Here is a 21,148-nt window from a genome sequence, read left to right as displayed (position 1 = left end):
TTTCTGGTGCCAAAAGGGTAATACCTCACATGCGCTATATTGTACTCGAGTAGTTTAAGCGACAAAATTAATTGAAGTTACCAATTAAAAAGCTAACATCGTTTGAACATTCGTACGTGTACATCAACTATAAATCGTTCACGTGCTATTTGTAATATATTAAATAGTAAATAAAAAAGTGTTGAGTCCGAGTGAGATTAATGGCAATATAAGTCTCATAATTTGTAAATATGTACGAGTATCTTTCAATTGGTAAGAACTATGATTAATTATGAGTAATATAAATATTATTTAATATTACATAAATGTTAAAATACTTATTACTTTTTATTTTCAATCAATCAATTATGCTACTGATTTCTCGTCTTTCAGTTATTAATCTCTTTTACAATCGCAACGAAAAAGAAAAAATATTTTTCTTCATATTTCTCTCTGCTTTATTCAGCATGTTATACAGAAACATGGTCGTTCGGTTAAAGTTATAAAAGTCTTGAAGTTTACAATTGAATGATATAAACACCCAAAGTTATACTACACAAAGTTATTCTCAAAGAACTTTTCTCGAAGAAAATCTCGTAATCGTAAGCATTATAATTTTCAGAATATACAAATTTCAATTTTGATAATGACGCATTTAATTTCGATAAGATATAGAATTTCATAATAAAATCTCTACATATCCAATATTAAAAATTATTATTCATCGTTATCGGCTTTTTTATAAGTCAAATAAATTCGAAGCAGAAAAAAAAATATATACATATATATATATCCATAAATTTTTTGAGAAAAGATAAATTCAATCAATATTGCCGTTTTCTAGATTGACAGCATATTTACATACATTTATATGTATGTTAATAGGATTCACCATCATGGAAATTAAACAACAAAAATGATATGCATATGTGTACTATATAATAGTATACGTGAAAAGTTTATTATTGTATACTATATTATAATTAATTTTATTATTTAATAAAAATTTAGTAACTAATTAATCTGTATTAGTTCCATTTGCAGACATATCTACATTTATTCTATAATAAGACGAAGTAAATTATTTTTCACTGTGCAGAAGCGCTGTATATTATACGATCGTTGCATGTAATTTGAGCATTGCAGTCATATATATAATTGTGAATTATTTATTAAAATACATCCATTATCTTGATGGATTTTTTAATATTTAACGGGTCAATATATCCCATTTTTTTCTCGAAATAAAATAAGCAACAAAATAAATATCTATGTGTACAAAAATATATTGCTCATGTCGTGTGTGTGTGTGTGTGTGTGTGTGTGTAAAATATTTTATGTTTATGTATCTTTTTCCAAACTAAAAATTTAAATATTACGTTCACATACTACAATGCTAGTTTCTGCTATCTATTCTATTATCTAACGATAAGATATACTATATATTGTGAGGCAAACGTATCGACATTGCATATACATATAACAGGACTAGGTAGCAGTAGGTTATAGCAATAGCGTAGGATATTTAATTAAAGAGAAAATAAGAGATAGATGGGAAAATAAAAGAAACTTAATTTTACACCCAATACTTTTTTGACGATATTTGTAAACAATTAATTATACATATTAATAAAGAAAATTAATTGATCGCGTTGCTTTAATTATTTTTCCTAACATGGATATAACATATTCACTATAAATTTTATTTCATCCAAACAATAACTCTTAAATGTATAGATTATTATGTTTTCGATATATAAATGTTAGTGTTTTTTGATAATACAATTATATATTACAATTTAATTACTACTCTCTCTTTCTTCCCCTCTCTCTCTCTCTCTCTCTCTCTCTCTCTCTCTCTCTCTCATAATAGTATTTTGTACTTTTCCGATAAAAAAAAAATGTTAATTTTGATAATGTCAAATTTTGAAACTCACTACATAAACCTGAAAATATACATAAACACATAAACTTGAAAATAAATCTGATTCAACCGCATGTGTGTATATGCATTTTCTGGTATATAAGATAAAAGAGGACGATATTCATTATTTACTTTAATATTATTTGACGTTATACATTTCGAATCAATATATACATTCGATTTACAGTTGCTGCGTAATGTTTACATATATATATATACTTGTATATTATTTACATAATAATAACAGAATATCTATCCTACGTTGAGATATAAAGATAATCGTTGCCTTGTATATTTATCAGCACATACAGCCGCAATCATAGAAGTCATAAAATATGCGGTAGAAAATATATATATATATATATCTTTCTCTCTCTTCCTTCGTGGTATACTTTAATACAGACTCGTGCATTTTCTTCACGCGCAATTTTCACTTAGCGGAACGTTGAATTCCGCGAAGCATTTTACTTTTCCGCCATTGATGACGGACTAGGTTAGATAAGAAGACATGTTATAGAGAGCCCAACGCCTAACGCTCTGTTTAGCCAGTCGAGTTGCAACTTTCAAGGCAGCAAGTCGTAGAAGCAGTGACGGTCGTCGCGACTTTATACGTCTCGCAAAATTCGAAATGTCACTCGGCACGCAAGTGATACAATCGATTGAGAACAGTATTGTCCTCAGAGATGCTTTTTCTCGCGCATGTGCAGCATAATGACAGTGAAATCCAGGGATGATGCATGAAGTGAATAAGCGCAGAAAGCTTAATATTTTTAATACTATTGATATATTTAATGTAAAACGTGATATACACATATTGTAAATCTAAAGAAAAATTTGCAACCATCTAATATGTATTTCGACGCATATTTTCTTTTATTAATTTTCACAGCATTTCTAGTTTCGCGGAATAAAGGGTCTAAGAGCATCCTTTTTCTCACGAATTTGGTACTTCAATGAGACCACGTTCAATGCGCATGCGTGAAGAAACGTGTCTCTGAGGAAAACATTGCTTTATACGTCTCGTGAAACTCGAAATGTCACTCGGTGTGCAAGTGATGCAATCAATTGAGACACATAATTTCGTGACAACGCGCAATCGGATGCAAAAGTGCGTCTTGCATCGTAGTAAAACTTCGCTGAGGACACAACGACGAAAAACAGTTTACGTGTCACGGCGTGATAGGATTGAATGAAATTAATCTCCGAGCAAAACATCAAGGTACAAACATACTGTTCAACCAAAAATTTACATGCAAATCGTACTCCGAATTGAAATGCGTGCAAATTCATTGAATCATAGCAGCGTTTGTCTATGCAAGAATTAAAATAGCGATGCGATTATGTAACCGACCTTCGACGTCTCGTTTAAATGACCATCGTTTATCGCGTCACTTTATGAATTGATATTACGCAGAAAAAAACTCTTATTGAAAATTCTTTACTATTGACATAATATTAATGGTTAGTTAATTAGCTGTGTTGAACTTGTGTAAAATTTGTACTGCGTAATTTGTCAATATTAACGCAGTTTCTCACAGACTCGCGTCCCTACAAAAGCCATGACCTCAAATCGCCGGCACGGAACCTACTATCCATGACGTAATGTCTATGAAAAAGTGTGAAGAACGATTTAGTCATGTTAAAGTTAACGTTCAATCGATCAAGTTTAATCATGATTAAGGATCTTACTTTAATATTATTTATGAATTTTGACAGAAGTAAAAAAATACATACATACAAGCCATATTTATTCTTAATGAATTAAAAATAAAACACAAAAGAAAGGTTCTTTAAATCAAAATCAAAACGTAAATGAGAAAAAGGTAAATAATGGCTAGCGCGATAGCAAATTTTATTTAAAAAATAAATCAATAAAGTATTATAAATACATTTAATCGTATATTTCAGTCCATTTTTTCGCGCAAATTTTTAATCACCTGACAAGAAATCTTGTAAAAATTATAAATAAATAAAACATAATAATAAATTCAAAAGGGTCAAAACAACACATATAACAGTGGTTAATATTATAACAATAAAATTGAATGTCAAATAAGTAATCTCAAACTGTCATATTTCAATCTAGTATAAGTTGATGAATTATATTAAAGTACACACATAAAGACAACAAATGTACTCACATATGAATAGAGTATATAAAATCAATTGTATCATAATTATATCAGAAGATAACTATATCATATTAGAAGAACAGCAAATATGTTATTATTGAGCACAGGCTGAAATACGATCATGATTTTAAGTAAGACAAGATTAAAATTTTAGATAATAAACTCTTTTTTAATAAAAAAAACAAATATCAGTAACACGATATACATATATTAAAAGACAACAAAAGAGTTTGAATTAGTAAACGGACGCAGAATACCTGCATCATGTATAATAATGTAATATGTATAAACTTTCTAAACTTTAAATATCACATATGTTTACAAACACATCCATGTAGTCTCAAATATAACTCTACCAGATTTCGATTAAACAGTTGTTATACGATTATCAACCTATCGGTACACGTATCGGATCTGCTTTATTATGTACTATTACTCATATTTGAGCGCTATTCGTCATCGCATTAGTAATTTATAGATATATAACACATAACTTCTTTTTGTTCTCGATTGACTTTGTTGTGCATTCTTTTCATTTAGTTGATATAGACTATCAATTGTAAAGGGTAATATTATAAAGTATGTTATAATTAACTTCTATTGTCCATGTAACCATACGCGTGTTATCTTTATAGTTATCGTTATACTCCTGTGCAGCTTTTCAATTAGTGAAAAGTGCATGCAAAGAATAGATACCGCGAATATATCTGATCTTTTTTTGTGGTCTGACGACGTTCAAAATATTTACTTACTTATTATTTGAAGCCAAACTAGCTATGTTTTATTGACTCATTTATTTGACATTTAAATTTCTATATAAAGATTGTTACCTTTTATAAAGTTTATTTATTGTTATTATAATAACCATTATATGTAATATTGTTTTGACTCTCTTTAAATTCTTATGTTTTATTTAATTTTTTACATGATTTTTATAAAATCTCTTGTAAGGTGAAAAACTTGCGCTGAAGAAAATCCGAAAAATGTACCAAAACATATGATTGATTGTATTTATAATAATTTACTAATTTATTTTTAAAATAAAACTCGCGCTCCTCCTACTGCGTAGACTCTTATTTGTTTTCTCTCATTTTTTTATATTTTAGTTAATAAATTAATATTCCATAGAATATAAATTTAATGTTTCTCTAGCTATTTTATTTTAAAAATTTAGTTTGTATTCTATTAGATTTTGCATTAACTGCGGTCCTTAACTTTTGTGATAATTATCAAAACGATAATATTATCAAAATAGGAAATATAAAGTCAACGATACAAAAAATGACAATGCTGTACAATCACACACAAACATACGCACTCATCATTAACATATACATTTAATATAAAACCAATATTAAATGTGAGACCTAATCATCTTATATCAAGATTGGCTAGAAAAGTCAATGGTAAAAGAGTATATATAGTAAATTTTTGTTTTTTCTATTCCAGACTTATACAATAGAATAAACTGATAAAAACTATAAAAATATATTTTATTTTATGTACAAAGATATTTTTTCTTTAATTAATAAATTATACTAATCACTATAGTTTACAAAAATGAAATCAATATAATAATTAAGTCTTTTTTAATTCAAATTAATATGTGAAATTTTTAAAACAAAAGCTTTAGAAGATATAAATATTATATTACTAATAATTAATAAGATATAAATAAATTAAATTTTAGTTTAATAAGAAAAATTTAATAATAACAAAATTAAAAATTTTTACCAATAATATAAATGCTTTACTTTCAATATCTAACGAAAATTAATATATTTGCTAGGTCATTTCCTAATCTATTATGGATTTTACTTTGATTAAAGCTTAAAACTAGAAAATACTCTCTCAATTGACGGATGTCGATAAAAAAGTTTATATCTATTTTTTAACATGTTTAAGAGAAAAAATTAGTTTTTGCCAGTTTTGTTTTGCAAAAAAAAAAAATAGGTTTTTTTTAATCACTGATATAGATTTTATCCGAAAAATTTATATCAGTAATGTGTGGAATTTTGCCCTGTTTTATTGTATAGATTTATAATTGTATATATGTATAATATTGTTATAATACAATATATATATATATATATATATATATATATATATATACACATATATATAACAATAAATTTATGTCGGGTTTTTTTTGTTACACAAACTGATAACGGTAAATTAAAAATATAGTTTTATTAATACCATAGTTTACATATATGTATATGATAAATCTAATATTTCCTTCAATTTCGTTATTATTTATCTTTAAGTCTTCAGTATAATGTTTATTATTATGTCACGTGATAAACAATTATTATAACTGATGGAGCATTAATAACTAAAAGCGCACGAAATAAACATTTATTTAAAAATAATTATATATTGTTGTATTTATAATGCTCGTAGTTTCGAATTTATTGTTAATCATAGCAAATTAACAAAGCGTTCTATGTTTAATCACAAGCCTGGTAAATAATTATAGCATAAAATTAATTGTTAACTATTTAAATTTCTACATTCATCCTACTTAACTGCCTCCGGTTTGCAATCCTCATTATCAATTAGGATTAAATGTTTCAGTTGTATATTTGTTTACAATATTAACTAACCAATTACATATTGAATACTGCATATAATCATGTTCGTATAAATAACAAAAATTTCATAAGCAAATATTTTTCTTTATTAAGCAGAGGCAAACTAACTAATCCGCGATTAAGATCTCTGATATTTAACAAGATATAATCATCATGTATTATCATATAAATATAATCTTGCATTTTTTGTACGTTTCTTATTTTAAATACTTTTACAATTTTTCACATCACAAACTCAGCAATTTATCTGTCCGTCCTTCACTTTTCATTGCTCATAATTAGTTAAGTATTATTTTAATTAAGTCAGTTTAAGAATTCTTAGGCTTGTATTGTAGACTCTTGTATGTCTACTTAAAACATTACTTATCGCACGCAACGTAGATTGTGACGAGAGATTAAAGTACGCTGTACGTTACAAGCAGACTATTCGACGTTACAAAAAGACTATTCATGCTGAATAGATGTTATAAGAGAGAGCAATTTTTAATCAAACGAAACCTCATATTTACGTTTCCTCCCCTCCTTTCTTTTCTCTTACAGACATCGTACTTGCCTACAGACAAAGTAAGCGGGAATATCTATTTTGAAAGAACATCAAACGTTTACAATCTTTTAAAAGAACTCGATTATTCATCCATGAAAATTTCTCTTGTTTCATCGAGCGCTTTTATCCCAAGTCGTTGCAAATTAATCGTCTATCTTCCAACACTGTTTGCATCTAATATTTCCTTGAAACTTAAATGACCTTCTACATTTATGATTTTATTCTATTGCCCCTCCCCCTTCTCTCTCTCTCTCTCTCTCTCTCTCTCTCTCTCTCTCTCTCTCTCTCTCTCTCTCTCTTCTCTTTCACGTATTTACAATATTTTTAATTTTAAATATATATGTATATTAATATGATTGTTATAATTTTAAGAAAGCAATACAATTTTATTTTACATTGTCATTACTAATAAAACTGAACATAATAAAAAATAATTTATTTAATTATCACACAATTTATTATATTAATATTTATATATTTATATATTAATATAAATATTTTTCTGATTTTTTTTATATAGATACTGTGCAAAGTTGAAAGAAAATTCTCTCGGACTTCGATGAATCATACCAGAATTATCAATTGGAGCTGAATAAAATTAATATTCTCCCATATCAAAAATCTATGAAGCGATATAAAGCAATTTACTAAAAATAGAAGCACCGAAAAGCGCTTTTCTACAATTTCAATCTATTGAAGATTTTGCAATACATTTTAATGAAACGAATTAATTCCATTAAATATAAAACTAGATACAAATAGATGTAAAAGATACATAATATTTCTAATTATTAATTAATGCAAGTACAAGGGAACAGCATTAAATGTGATTGTCAACTATTGCCTTGCCAGATATTACAATTCACATAATTTAAAATCAAATATATACTTCTCAAAGTATTTTTAATAATTCGTGCAGACTATTTAATAGAATGTTACAATTGTATGCAAAATCAACATTGAGAGAGATAAAATCATCCTCGTGCAATGTGCCTTGTGACACAATATAAGTAATACTTTGTTACACATCTTTTCGTGACGGCACTAAATCTAAGTTGTTAAACGAAAAAGTTTTCCTTCCACAACTTGTCTTCAGTTCTTGTATAAAGAACACAAACGTATCTGCGATATATTTTTTAAACCGTATCCATCTTGCTACAAAAAAGAATTTCTTTCGCAATCTTAACCGAATTTTTATACGATTTTCTTTATTACGGTTTATAATGCTGAAAAGTTATTTATGCAAAGCTTTCTGCCATTATATAATAGCCAAACAAACAATAAATAATAAATTCTATTTATATTAAATAGGATTTTCAATATTAAACAGGAATCAATAAGTTATATTATGATATTTACTACACGTCTACGCAAAGTATGACTCAAAGTCAGATGAATTTATTTAAACGATAATACATTTTGGATATATTGAAACAATAATATGCGAAGATAGCACATTACCGAATTCAACAATTTCGACAATTAATGCTGCACGAAATGCGAATAACATATTTGTGGCGAAGCATCGCCAAAACAATAAACAAAAAATCGTATTTCTTCATCAATCTAATCGTAGCATCAATCTTGATAGTCTGCCTCTACTTCTTAGCCTCTTATGGAGATTTCAAAATTCAGGATGTATTTGTCAAAATGTCTTTAGTTCGTGAAGAGGATGATTTGAACAAATTCATCAAGGCAGATGAATTTAGAGAAAAAGACATAAAAACTATTCTTTTATGGAATACAATGTTCGGTAGAAAAGACTTTTATTTCGGAGAAGGCGATATTTTTCACAATTGTCCCGTCAATAAATGCAAAATCTTTAACAAACGAGATTATTTGAATATCGAAGATTACGACGCCATTCTTTTTCACGGGAACGAACTGAGCGAATATGACGTGCCATTGAAGAGGGAGATGAAACAATTTTACGTATACGTTAACTTGGAAAGTCCAGCTAATAGACCGATACCTTACAAGTATTACGAGGATTACTTTAATCTCACGATGACATATCGTCTCGACAGTGACATACCGTGGACTTATGACATGATAGAGGATGTAAAAGGTGGCAAGTTTGTCGCACCTTCAAGGGATGTTGATTGGAGCACTTCGCAAAATTATACAAGTAATAATATATTCTTATATATTTGTTAATATATCTTTTTTTTCATTCATTGCTATTTCGCAATAAAAAAAATTTTTCTAGATTAAATATTATATATAAATATTGATCACACACACAATATTTATATTTATAATATTTAATTATAATATTTATATAATATTTATAATAGAAATGATCTAGTCATTAGTATGTTGTGCAAAATGATAGTTTCAAACTTTTGTATTAAAATACTTTAAAACAAAATGAATACCTTGAGAATGTTATTCGCTAATCTTTATCACTACGCATCTTTTATTAGATGTAAACTCTAGTTTGCAGAATTTTAAACTTAAATTTACGAATATTACAATGACAAATCCTGTGGTGATGTGTCTTCTCACTAAGCTACATACATACATCGAGTTTACATATGGAAACTAATCAGATTTTCGCAGGTGTAGAGAAAGCGGTAGACGAGATGCCGTCCGCGATATTGGACATCGTCAGGAGTAAAAGCAAGCTGGTAACTTGGTTTGTAAGCAATTGCTACGCCAAAAGTGGTCGGATGGAGTACGTGCAGGAGCTGTCGAAGCACATAGGCGTCGACATCTACGGCAGATGCGGTACGTCTAGTTGCAACAGAAACGGAAACTGTTTTGGCGACGTAATCGAGCCTAACTACTTTTTCTATCTGTCCTTCGAGAATTCCTTCTGCGATGATTACGTGACGGAGAAGCTGACGAATCCGCTCAGGTAATGACACAGCTTCGAAACCGCGAGGAATCGTTATCCGCAACCAGAGCGCGAAAACAAAGTTAATTTAACTGATATCTACGGAGTAAACATTTTCCCTGATAATCTACGAGTCATCGCAATGCAAATTAGAGAATGCAAAAGATTGAGAGACAGAAACACTTTTTTTATATAGTCTCTAGTCAATTTTAATTATCTACAAATACGTCTATTTACATATAAATGAAAGCAATAAAAGAAAATTTTATTTAGAGAATTTATTTTCGCGAATAAAACTGTTTTTTAATTGCTGTCACTTCTTAAATCATCCTACATAGTGCGAGCATTGCTAATGTTCTCTTGAAAAAAAAAATTATAATCAATGTATTTAAAAAAAATTATAATAGATCAATATTTAAATTAAAAAACGTATTAGAACTTATATATTTTCGAAGTATTGCATCATTTATTGTATATTCAGTAAAGTGCATAGGTTTCATACAACCTATTTAAATTATGCGTAGGTCGACTGTCGCGTTAAATATTAATGTAAATGTAACGAGAATAAAGTTAACATCAAAATTCCGCGATTGTTTAAAATTGAAATATCGGTGCGATTATAAAATCGATACGACGAAGCGTCAATAATTAAATTGAATTGTCAGATTGTGCAAAGTAAAATGATAACGCTACATATCGTGTTTCTTTTTCACTTTTATTTATACGAGATGCTCGAGGGAACACTCGATACACAATTCGGAACATTGATTCGCTAATCGCTAAATATGTCCGTATATTATTTAATATTACGAATAATTCAATTTTACGAGCACGCATAACCAATGTATCTGATAACAGATATCTTTCAATAGCTACTATGATTTGTCATTATAATTTACAACAAGAATAAATATTTATTGCATGTGCAATCAAAGTCGAAAAATTACAAGCGTATATCAAAATAATATTTTTTTCTATAATGTTTAAATATATATATATGTATGCAATTAATTCTTCATTTTTTAATTATTAATTATTCACAAATATAATAATTTATCTAGTTTTCTTTAGCAGCACTTAACTTTAGCAGTACTTGTGACATTTCAATTCATATATAATATATAAATTCATTATAATTTATATATCATATAAATTATCCAAATATATCGAACGGCTTAAGAAAAATGCAAATTTCAAATATTTCTTCCTTTTAAAATCACAATCTCTTATTATATAATTCTCTATAGCTTATAATAATTTAATTTCATTCTATAAATATGAAAATTTTTAACAAAGTACATTTCAAAGATATAAATAGAAAAATACTATATAATAGAAAGATACTATTTAATATATGTATATTGAAACTTCTAAATTATTATTTTTATTATTCTGTATTTATTATTACTGTGAATAGAAAGCTATATACTACTCTGTCTTGTTGTTCATTTTGACTTTGTTGAATTCATCAGTTTGTTCATCGTATTTTTCTTTTTCTATGAGCTTTGCAGGTGGAATGTGTGACTAAAATTGCAAGAAAATATTATCAACCAATAATGAAATTCTCTTATCAATATTCTTGCAGGTATAATGTCGTCCCAGTAGTTTACGGAGGCGCCAACTACAGTCAGTTCGCACCACCGAATTCCTACGTGAATGCCTTGGACTTTGAGAGTCCGAAGGAGCTCGCCGCGTACTTGAAATATCTCTCCCAAGATCTGCGGCGATATCAAAGCTTCCTAGAATGGAAGAAATATTATCGAGTCAACGTGGCAACGAAACGGGCCGTTTGTACTCTTTGCGAGGTGTTGCATAAGCAGAAAGAGCCAAAAATGTATTCCACCTTATCGGATTGGTACGCAAAGGATAAATGTCCTATTCAAACGTATTTAAATGACGTTAATAAATACGCGACAAAAATTACATTAATGAATCATAAACATAATTAGGTCATATAACTAGAACAGATAAATTAATAATGTATTCGTAAGAATATCTTGAGGCTGTTAAACTGTAAATTGACACGATTCCACGATATATAATTTATAATTTATATGATATATTTATCTATTCATCTATTTATGTAAAAAGTGATTGCTGCTGTATTTTCGATTCGTAGTTATTTTGATCATAAATTTGATATTATTTATTTATTTATTATTATATATCGTATTTTGATATGTAAGAATACATTTCTCAAATTGAATATGAGTTTATAAAAATATGTCAGTGTTATTCAATTTATCTCAATTTCTAAAATTAAGACATATATACATAATTAAATCTATGAATGATGGATTGAGATGTGTAATATGGTCAATTGTTTCTAAGATTATCTAACAAGGTAAGTGATGATGTAACTTCGACGTCTGATTTATGCATCGATGATGGCTCATTAGACCGAGGATATGTATTAGATCGATATATTCACTACTCGCTTGATTAATCATGATCAAAGCAGCCAAGCTTCATCGCCCTAACACTGCAACACTACAAGAGTTTGAGGGAAGCAGGTGTGCGATTTACTGATCACTTGATGTCCATAAAGGAAAACAGCTATCAAAGATTACGCATGTTAATAAATCCTAACAATAGACTGAATGAACATAATGCGCATACTTGTACAAAAGACTGACAATCTTAATATATTATGAGAAAAATGCAAGTAAAAAAGTTTCTCGATTTTTTTCGAATGTTCTTATACAGATAATAAATAATACATTATAATTTATAATGCAATATCTGTCCTTTTAAATAGTTAAATAGTTAAACAAACAAAATTAAATGCTACAGTAAACTAGAAGAAGATATGAAATTTATTAATGTTATTTATTTTAATTGCAATTGTCATGCATTTTTATTAAAAAAAAAACTTACACATGCCTAATAAGCACATCGAAATAGCGTGTAAATTTAATATTAAGAGACCACTGTGTTCGCATATTTACATATACGAATAAAAATGTCTATTACATCAGTGATAATTTCTAATTCAGGACATAAAATTTTTAATTAATTTTAATTTTAATTTTTTCAGCCCTTTTTATATTTGATGTATCGTCTAGGAAAAGAGATACTTACAATTAGATGTAGCTTTACCTTATCAAATGCTAAGATTTATAGTAAATAATTTAATTATTTATAAACATATAACTATAACTTGGCAATGAGAGCTATGCGCAGATGTTAATGCGTAAAATTTCTTTAGAAATTAATTCTTTCGCGAAATTTGAATCGTGCACAGGGCACATATTTTACTTGGTGTACTTTACCAAGAAATAGATTCTCATTTTTGAGAATTCTATCTCTCTTTACCGTCCTAAAGAGATGTAGACGAGAAAAAATATCGGACATGGCTCTCATTGCCAAGTTATAGTTATATGTTTGTAAATATTGGAGCCTTATATATTTCGAATTATTAATTATTTATATTTATTGTAACCTTTATATATAACAATCGGCGTGCAACTAAATGTATTTTCCATATTTTTCTATCCCTTCTTTTATTTTCAAATATATTCTAGTTGTTTTCCTCAAAAACTAGCGTAGATTAAGACTACAAACAAATTAAATTTTTAATTATTAATATTAATAAATTATTTTAAAGTACAAATAGAAAATAATGTATAATGTAAAAATATCTAAATTTTACACAATTCTTGAATTTATATTCTCTTGCGTAAGAAAGTTGTTTTTTTACATGCAAAATGTTGCTTATTTTATAAACAATGTTCAATACTGACAAGATAGATTATCCGATCATACAAAAAATGATCATATTTGTAATGTAAACAATGCAAACAATTTGCAATTGTTAATTTTTGGAAATGTTTAAGCTAATCTACAGATATTGTCTGCAAATGATAAGATTAATATCTTTCTTTTCTGTCTAATACTTTTCTCATATAGTTTGAGAACAAGGAAAATTATGTACTATCATTACAGACAATGTCTAAATTGAGAGAATCTTAATTAAATCTTCATTTAATATGTATCACTATAAATTAATATACACACCGAAACTTCACAAATTATAATTTTTAAGTTATTAATGCTGTTTGGATTAGTTATTTAATTAGTGCTTTTTAATGTAAATAAACTGTATATATATTGTATATATGTTGTATATGTATAGCATAATTCACACACACACACACACACACACACACACACATATAAAGTTTATTTACATTAAAAGCACTATTAAATAAATATTAATAACTAGTGAAATCAAAACATAATATTATATATTTATTTTATATTTATATATGTATACTTTTCCTTTTTCTGAACTTGTGTTACAGTTATTCCATTTTGTACTTTATGAAAATAAAGACTTCTCCTCTTTTGCCACTTTACATAAAAAGAAAGATTTTAATAAGTAACGCTCTTTAGCTTATTGATCATAACAGTCATAAATATCTTAATTGTTTACTTAACACAGTATAAAAGATGGTTCGCTTGCACTTTGAAGAAAGAGAAACTTTCCTGAGAAATAACGAGATTAAATAAACTCACTTCTGCTGCTCGAGTTTCTTTTTCAAACTGTAATGAAGAACGCTTCTATTCCTATCAATTTCTTTCTACATGTACAGCAATCTATTAAATTACGATCTATTATGTCCTATTCTATTTCATTTTTATGTCATAGTTATTGACACAGAAAAGTATACTGTACGTTACTCTGAAGTTTTAACAGCCTTTGTCGACAAATATTGTGTATAAAATTAAATGGTAACAATCCCTGCGTTATTATCAAATTTTCAATATTAAAATGTTTTTTACAGATGTTATTTATATAAATGTATTTATATAGAGAAATGTATTTTAAATAAAATTTGTAGAATTTTACAGATATAAAAAAACACGTCATCTATTTTATTTTAAAACATTATTATTTAATATAGAAACATTTTAATTATATTATATGCAAGTTGATATGCATATATAACTATACCTTATAAATTAACATTATTTAAGTACTATATATATATATATATTTCTATGTATTATATATATATATATATATATATATATATATATATATATATATATATATATACATATACAAGATGTCCGGTAATTGGTGACAAAGCTGTTAATGGCAGATTCTTGAGATCAAAAATATCGAGAGACGTCACCATTTTTTGCAAGTTTTTAATTTTTATCATTATATATCTTTGTAATTAAGTCTTAAATTAAAATTCTATTAGAGTAAATTCTGTCTGAAATTAACTGAAGATGTAGTTTTAATCTTAAAGTTAAAAAATTACCATTTAGTTTGCGAAAAGCGTCTTTTTTTCAATCGTTTATAACTCGGAAATTATTGATGTCCCGACATTTTCGCTGAGGAAAAATCGTCTCTAAATGATCTCAAAAATCTGCTATTAGCAGGTTTTTCACCAATTACCGGACACCCTGTATATTCACAACTTATGACATTCTCTCCGTAATCCTCAAACGCGAGACTATCACACTTTACGTATAAACTTGCGAATATTAAATTGATATATTTATATGCAGATTAAAGGGAGAAAGAGAAAATATAAAAAAAAAAAAACATTCTTTAGAAAATCCGATAAACGAATACCTCCCGGCAAGTCATTCTGAAACTTTTGCGAGAACACTTGACAAAGGAAACTTTACTTCCTTTGTATGCCTCCTCTGCCCGCACGATAAGCAATCAAATCGCAATAAACTGGACTAAGATGTTGCAAGTTACCAGGGAATAGATATTATATCAATGATAGTTGTGTTAAACTTACAGGAATCACGAAAGTGCTACGTACAAATACGTCGCATCGCTCGCTAGACGATTACATACTACGACACGAGTTCGCATCGTAAAAGTACTACCTGAGTGCAACTTCGAGAGCATCGAACAACCATTCTGATAGGTTGTAACAACTTCAAAGTCTCTTCTCAAAGTTCATCGCGGTAGCAATTTCTTGTCACGAGAGTGTCGTAGAGTCTAGTCTCTTTCTCTCTCTCTCTCTCTCTCGTGCGCGCGCCATATATTTATTGAAAGTACTGTGATCTTCATCGGATCACGTTAGTGGTACAACGGTCGAACTTTGCCCGAGTCAGAGATTGAAATCGATAGAATTTTGGTGTGAATTCAAAGTTCAATGCTTGTAGAATGATTTGTAGGTTTATTCGTGATAACGAAAATATAACACTCAATGTAAGACACATTTTTCGTTAATTATAACAAATCAAAACTGACGCAATTATAATAATATATAATTTTCTTTTTAATATCTCATTTTACGCGATTTACGTATGTATTAGAAACTACAAGGAGATTATTATTTCACTCTCTCCCCTCTCGTAACGCGCACAATTCGCAGTGATTGATTGATTATATGCAAACTTCGCTGCTTGCAATGCACATCGTACGGCTATTATGTGCGCGGCGTAATATCTGAATGGGAAAATAGGAACGCCATGTTAGTTATGTCGGACCATAAAGTATGCATCAAACGTAGGATAATTACAGAAATGTTATTTGATGTTCAACGTTTCGCTTATTAGAAGCTTTATAGAAAGCTATGCGAAATGCAAATTAAAGAGCAAAAGCGCGTTCAAATTCGATATACAGTTTAGTATATAATACTTGTACAAAATATCAAATCCTGCGTTGTTTATCGTATATCCGATCTTCTAAAATAATCGTTTTTATTATACAAACTTGTGCACATGTCTTTCAAATTCGCTGTGAAATATTACGAATTATTATATATGTATGCAAATATATGGATTATTATAATTTCTGTCACACATATCATAACACATACCATCTATATTTATCCGTTAGCTCGAGAACGATATGATAAGATGTCTCTCAATAGACAGACTTTTTGATTATTGGATAGACATTATAGTTCCTCGCATTTCGAATCACACATTTTAATATAAAACTTCTCTTTCCTCAAGTCATTTGTAAATAATCTGTTTGTTCAGAATAATATTATTATATTATTATATATTATTATAATATTGTAATATAATATAACATTATTATATTTTTATTTGTACTAATGTAATTTCTTAATATTCTTATAAATATCACGAATTTATAAACACAAAATTATCAATTTGTAATAAAAAATTTGGCCAAAAAATACAATATTAATTCATAATCTGAATCTTGCTTTATAATTTCAAATGAAAAGTACACAAAAAACGCGAAAAGTACTACAAATATGCATCGAATAATTATTATACCAGATGCGATCATCAATTTTATTTACATCAATATGTTGCGAGATAAAATGCTAGCAATTAAGTGAGTGCGATGATGCGGTTGCAATAATTATGGATTGCGCTCACTTTATGCAACTCACTCGTATGTAATATAATTAGGATGTAACGGGCAAAAAGAGAGCAAAAAGCGATGCATAATTGATTAATGACGACTGCTCGATCGTGTTAATATTTTCAAATCATTGAGAAAAGACAATACATCATCACCACCGCGTGTATAGCGATTTAATAATACATCTATACCATAACATAATATTACTTCCCGAAAGCACATTATTGCATTTGATGGTGTTAATATCACTCATCATTAATATTCAATCCTAGATTATTCGACAGATGCAAATGTTATCATGAATCTTAATTCGATTTCATGACCACGCTTTTAATTTGTCTATATAAACTTCACGTTAAAACTAAAAATTTGATATTGAATCGTTTCATATTGAAATGATGCAATAAATCAAATTGATCGAAAAACATCTCTTTTATGTTTCTAATAAAAAGGAAACAAAATTTTGTATGATCGCAGTTTGACAAATATCCAAATCTCTATCTATATCTTTTAGGTAAAAAGCTAGCTGGACGCAAGTCGAGTACATTGAACGATAAAAATACTCGCGGATGAATCATTTTGACGAACAAAACTTGTGTTTCCGATCTCTAATGTCGAGGAAATTTTGTCGCGCAATTCCCAGTAAAGTGTTAAGGCCGCGGGAAATAAATACGAAAGTTGAAAGCAGGAGAGCAGCGACTCGAATCGAGCTGGATGGATATAAAAAGAAATTACTGGCCTCTCAGACGTACTTGGATCTCCAAACGGTACCAACGCTCGCGCTTTCTTTCCCTTCCCTCCCTCACCAACCCTAAGACGAAGCTTGCTTCCCTTCTTGCGCGATATTCTCTCGCTATTTCTCCGTATCCATTTTCTCTTTTATTCCAAATTTTATCTTCGACCTCTTCCTTCTTTTCCCCAAGACTACTCGGGCTATTTCCCGATTCTGCTGCTCCACACTCGTAACTTGAATTATAGATGTCCTTTACAGTCTGCCTTGCCTCCGTTTCTGGTCCAGAGTAAGATAGCATGCTTAAGAAATTATTTGCATATATGAGTGCAAACGGAAATACTACAGGTAAATTAGATTTTTTTACTATGATTAAATTATTCAGCCAAATTCAAATATAGCTATTGAAGAATCTTAATCATTTAATATCTTGTGCATTATTCGAATAATTTATTTTAGTGTAAAATGAAATGTTCTTTGATTATTTCCGTGACAAGCAGTTTTCATCCGATTCCCTTTTTGCTGCGCCAGCTAAACGAAGGTGCAAGAAAAAATTCGATGATAAGGGGGGAATCTCTCTTATGTATTTCTCTCGCAATAATTCCGGCATACACCAGAGAACTGATTCAAATTATTAAATGGGAAGAGAAACGCATGTCCGTTACAATTAATCAAATTATTAAGCCTGGTCGGATTGCAACCAGCACGCGTTGTTGTTTCGCGAATATTCGAGCCTAACGATAACGATATAAACGCGTAATAGCTCTCCCATGATGTAAACACATATGAACGTGTCCGAATTTATTTCTCAGAATGTAAATTGATTCTCTATACCTCCGCACGCACTGCTAGCATTGCATAATTATCTCTTCGCTGTATTATGTGAGATAATTTATTGCTGTTAGATTCCGCACAACGTAATATTGTTAGAGATATACAGAATAAACGTTAAATTTACAATATACCTCGATAAGTATGAAAATCGAGATTCGCGCTCTAAAACAAACAAGCAAACATGAAATACATATACGTTAAAGCTAGCGAAGAGCACCGCTAGAGAATATTATTATTGTTAATATCGCAAACTATGCAGATAAACTGCAGCGTCTTTGCTCACGCATTACGCGTCACGCATGAAGACACGCGGCAGTAAACTTTATAAATTCAACGCACAACTCCCTCGCGCGCGGCGCGTTGTCTGCTGCTGTTGTGCGCGTCCCAAAGTTGTATATCACGCTGAATATTTTGGGCAAATTGATATTTATAGTCCCCACGTGCGTTAGTTCCGAATTGAATTTGCGTATAAATGCTGAAAATATCTCGGTTCCCCGCGTGTTTCCAATCTCGCGTATGCGGCGCAGCTGTAAGCGCATTCGCACACGTCGGATTTTATTTGACAGAGCCTAAACATACCTCGCATTCATACGCGTATGCGTACAAATATGCGGACCGCATTATCATAGCACGATTTAATAAAAGAATAATTTTTTAATAAAACTGACACACAATAAACGAGCTGTCACGTATTATCCTTTTATATTAGTGACAGAAGCTAGAAAAATAACATATTTTTAACATGTTAATTTAATAATCTAAAATTAAACAAATTTTAAATTATAATTTTTGAAATGAGTATGTGTGCAAAAAAATTCATAATTAAATTATTTTAAATATTCAATGCTCTTGTAAAAATATATTTTTCACAATTAATTTTTCAACGTAACATTAATTACAGCTCACCTTATAATAATAATAATAATATGAGATTTTAATTTGACTCGCATGGTTTCAATAGATATTTTATAATAAAGAATGAGTTGGCAGAATTGGAAAATGAAGGGAAAAGAGAATGGCAGTGAGCCGTTCACAACGCGTCTTCGCACATTTGCGAAATTGCCAGTAGCAGCTTTCGAGAATACGACGTGTCTGCATCGCGACGACGTGCGCGTCCTACGAGTTGCATCTGCAACAGATAGGAGACACTTTAGCCGATACGTTGCGCCAAGTCGCTGACATCTCGGGGATCGATCCGTTCCTCCGAAAGTGTTATTTGCGTTCGCGACATAGAAGTGCGACGAAAGTAGAAATCTGTATATCTGATATTGATGGAACGAAATGTAAAATGAGATTTTTTCGAGATAACATTAATTATATTACACAAAATCTTTGCTTCGCTATCTGTGCGAATAAATGTCTTTAACAAAGACTAGAGGATTATTCTTAAAATTACTAATATCTTCACGTTTGCAATCATCATTGTAATGAAAATTAATGCAAAGTGTATATTATGCGTAATTAGATTTTGATAACTAAATGGAGATAGAGAGAGAGAGAGAGAATTTATGGTAATAGCAATTGTTCCACAATATTCTCAATAATTTCATTGCATTTCCAATTTTATAGATTTAGCATTGATTATTAATAGTATCGTGCTCTACTGTACTTTGCTACTGTTATACACATATCTTAACATGCATATTAAATAAATGCTTTCCATGGTTGAAGCTTGTGAGATACTTATTACCTAATGCAATTTGGATTGTATGTGGATAATTAACAACATGATCGATTATTGTTAAATATTTATATAAAGTATGTCATATGGTTATATGACTTTTTTGCTATGTAAAAATTTATGCAAAATACGATATCGAAACTTAAAATATATTTTTATATCAGATTTTCAAATATTAGATACATTTCGTATAATTTATTTTAATCTATAACAGAACAGATCAAATTTTTTAGAAGTACGAAAAAAATTTTTTATATTTTTTTATTATATAAATTTTTTTCTATATAATACGTTAGGTATTATTTATAATTTAACAAAAATAAAATCTGATATGATATTTTTCTTGAGAAAGAGATAGTTTTAATATAATTAAAAGTAAAATTAGCGCTTATTTTCTCCTCCTGTATAATAAAGTTAATTATTAGTCCGATCAATTACCGCAATTACCGTAATATACTATCGTTTAATATAATATTACATCACATTATTATACAATAAGTATCCCGAGATACATCAATATTATAATCCATCGGCGGGGACGGTCGATAAATTATTAGAACAAACTGGGGCGAA

General features: G+C 28.9%; 2 protein-coding genes across 11 annotated transcripts in view; one reads left to right on the top strand and one right to left on the bottom strand.

Annotated features, from left to right (window-relative positions):
• The window catches only part of Fuctc (alpha-(1,3)-fucosyltransferase C), a 124,493-nt gene extending 109,663 nt beyond the window's left edge, over positions 1-14,830 (top strand). For 3 of the 5 annotated variants that reach the window (XM_072896606.1, XM_072896607.1, XM_072896608.1), the window contains exons 2-4: positions 7,694-9,301; positions 9,736-10,033; positions 11,598-14,830. In XM_072896606.1, coding sequence (XP_072752707.1) covers positions 8,659-9,301; positions 9,736-10,033; positions 11,598-11,961 — 1,305 coding nt within the window. In that variant the 5' untranslated portion in view covers positions 7,694-8,658 and the 3' untranslated portion in view covers positions 11,962-14,830. Of the gene's footprint in view, positions 1-2,054; positions 3,123-7,693; positions 9,302-9,735; positions 10,034-11,597 lie in introns of those variants that run through there. The other 2 variants (XM_072896605.1, XM_072896604.1) reach the window with 2 other exon arrangements.
• The window catches only part of LOC140668052 (lachesin), a 236,096-nt gene that overhangs the window by 80,744 nt on the left and 134,204 nt on the right, over positions 1-21,148 (bottom strand). The window lies entirely within an intron of this gene.

The sequence above is a fragment of the Anoplolepis gracilipes genome, chromosome 7 (genome assembly GCF_047496725.1).
Source record: "Anoplolepis gracilipes chromosome 7, ASM4749672v1, whole genome shotgun sequence".
Taxonomy (NCBI): domain Eukaryota; kingdom Metazoa; phylum Arthropoda; class Insecta; order Hymenoptera; family Formicidae; genus Anoplolepis; species Anoplolepis gracilipes.
The sequence above is the reverse complement of the archived record's forward strand: the minus strand, read 5'-3'. Positions and strand labels throughout refer to the sequence as shown.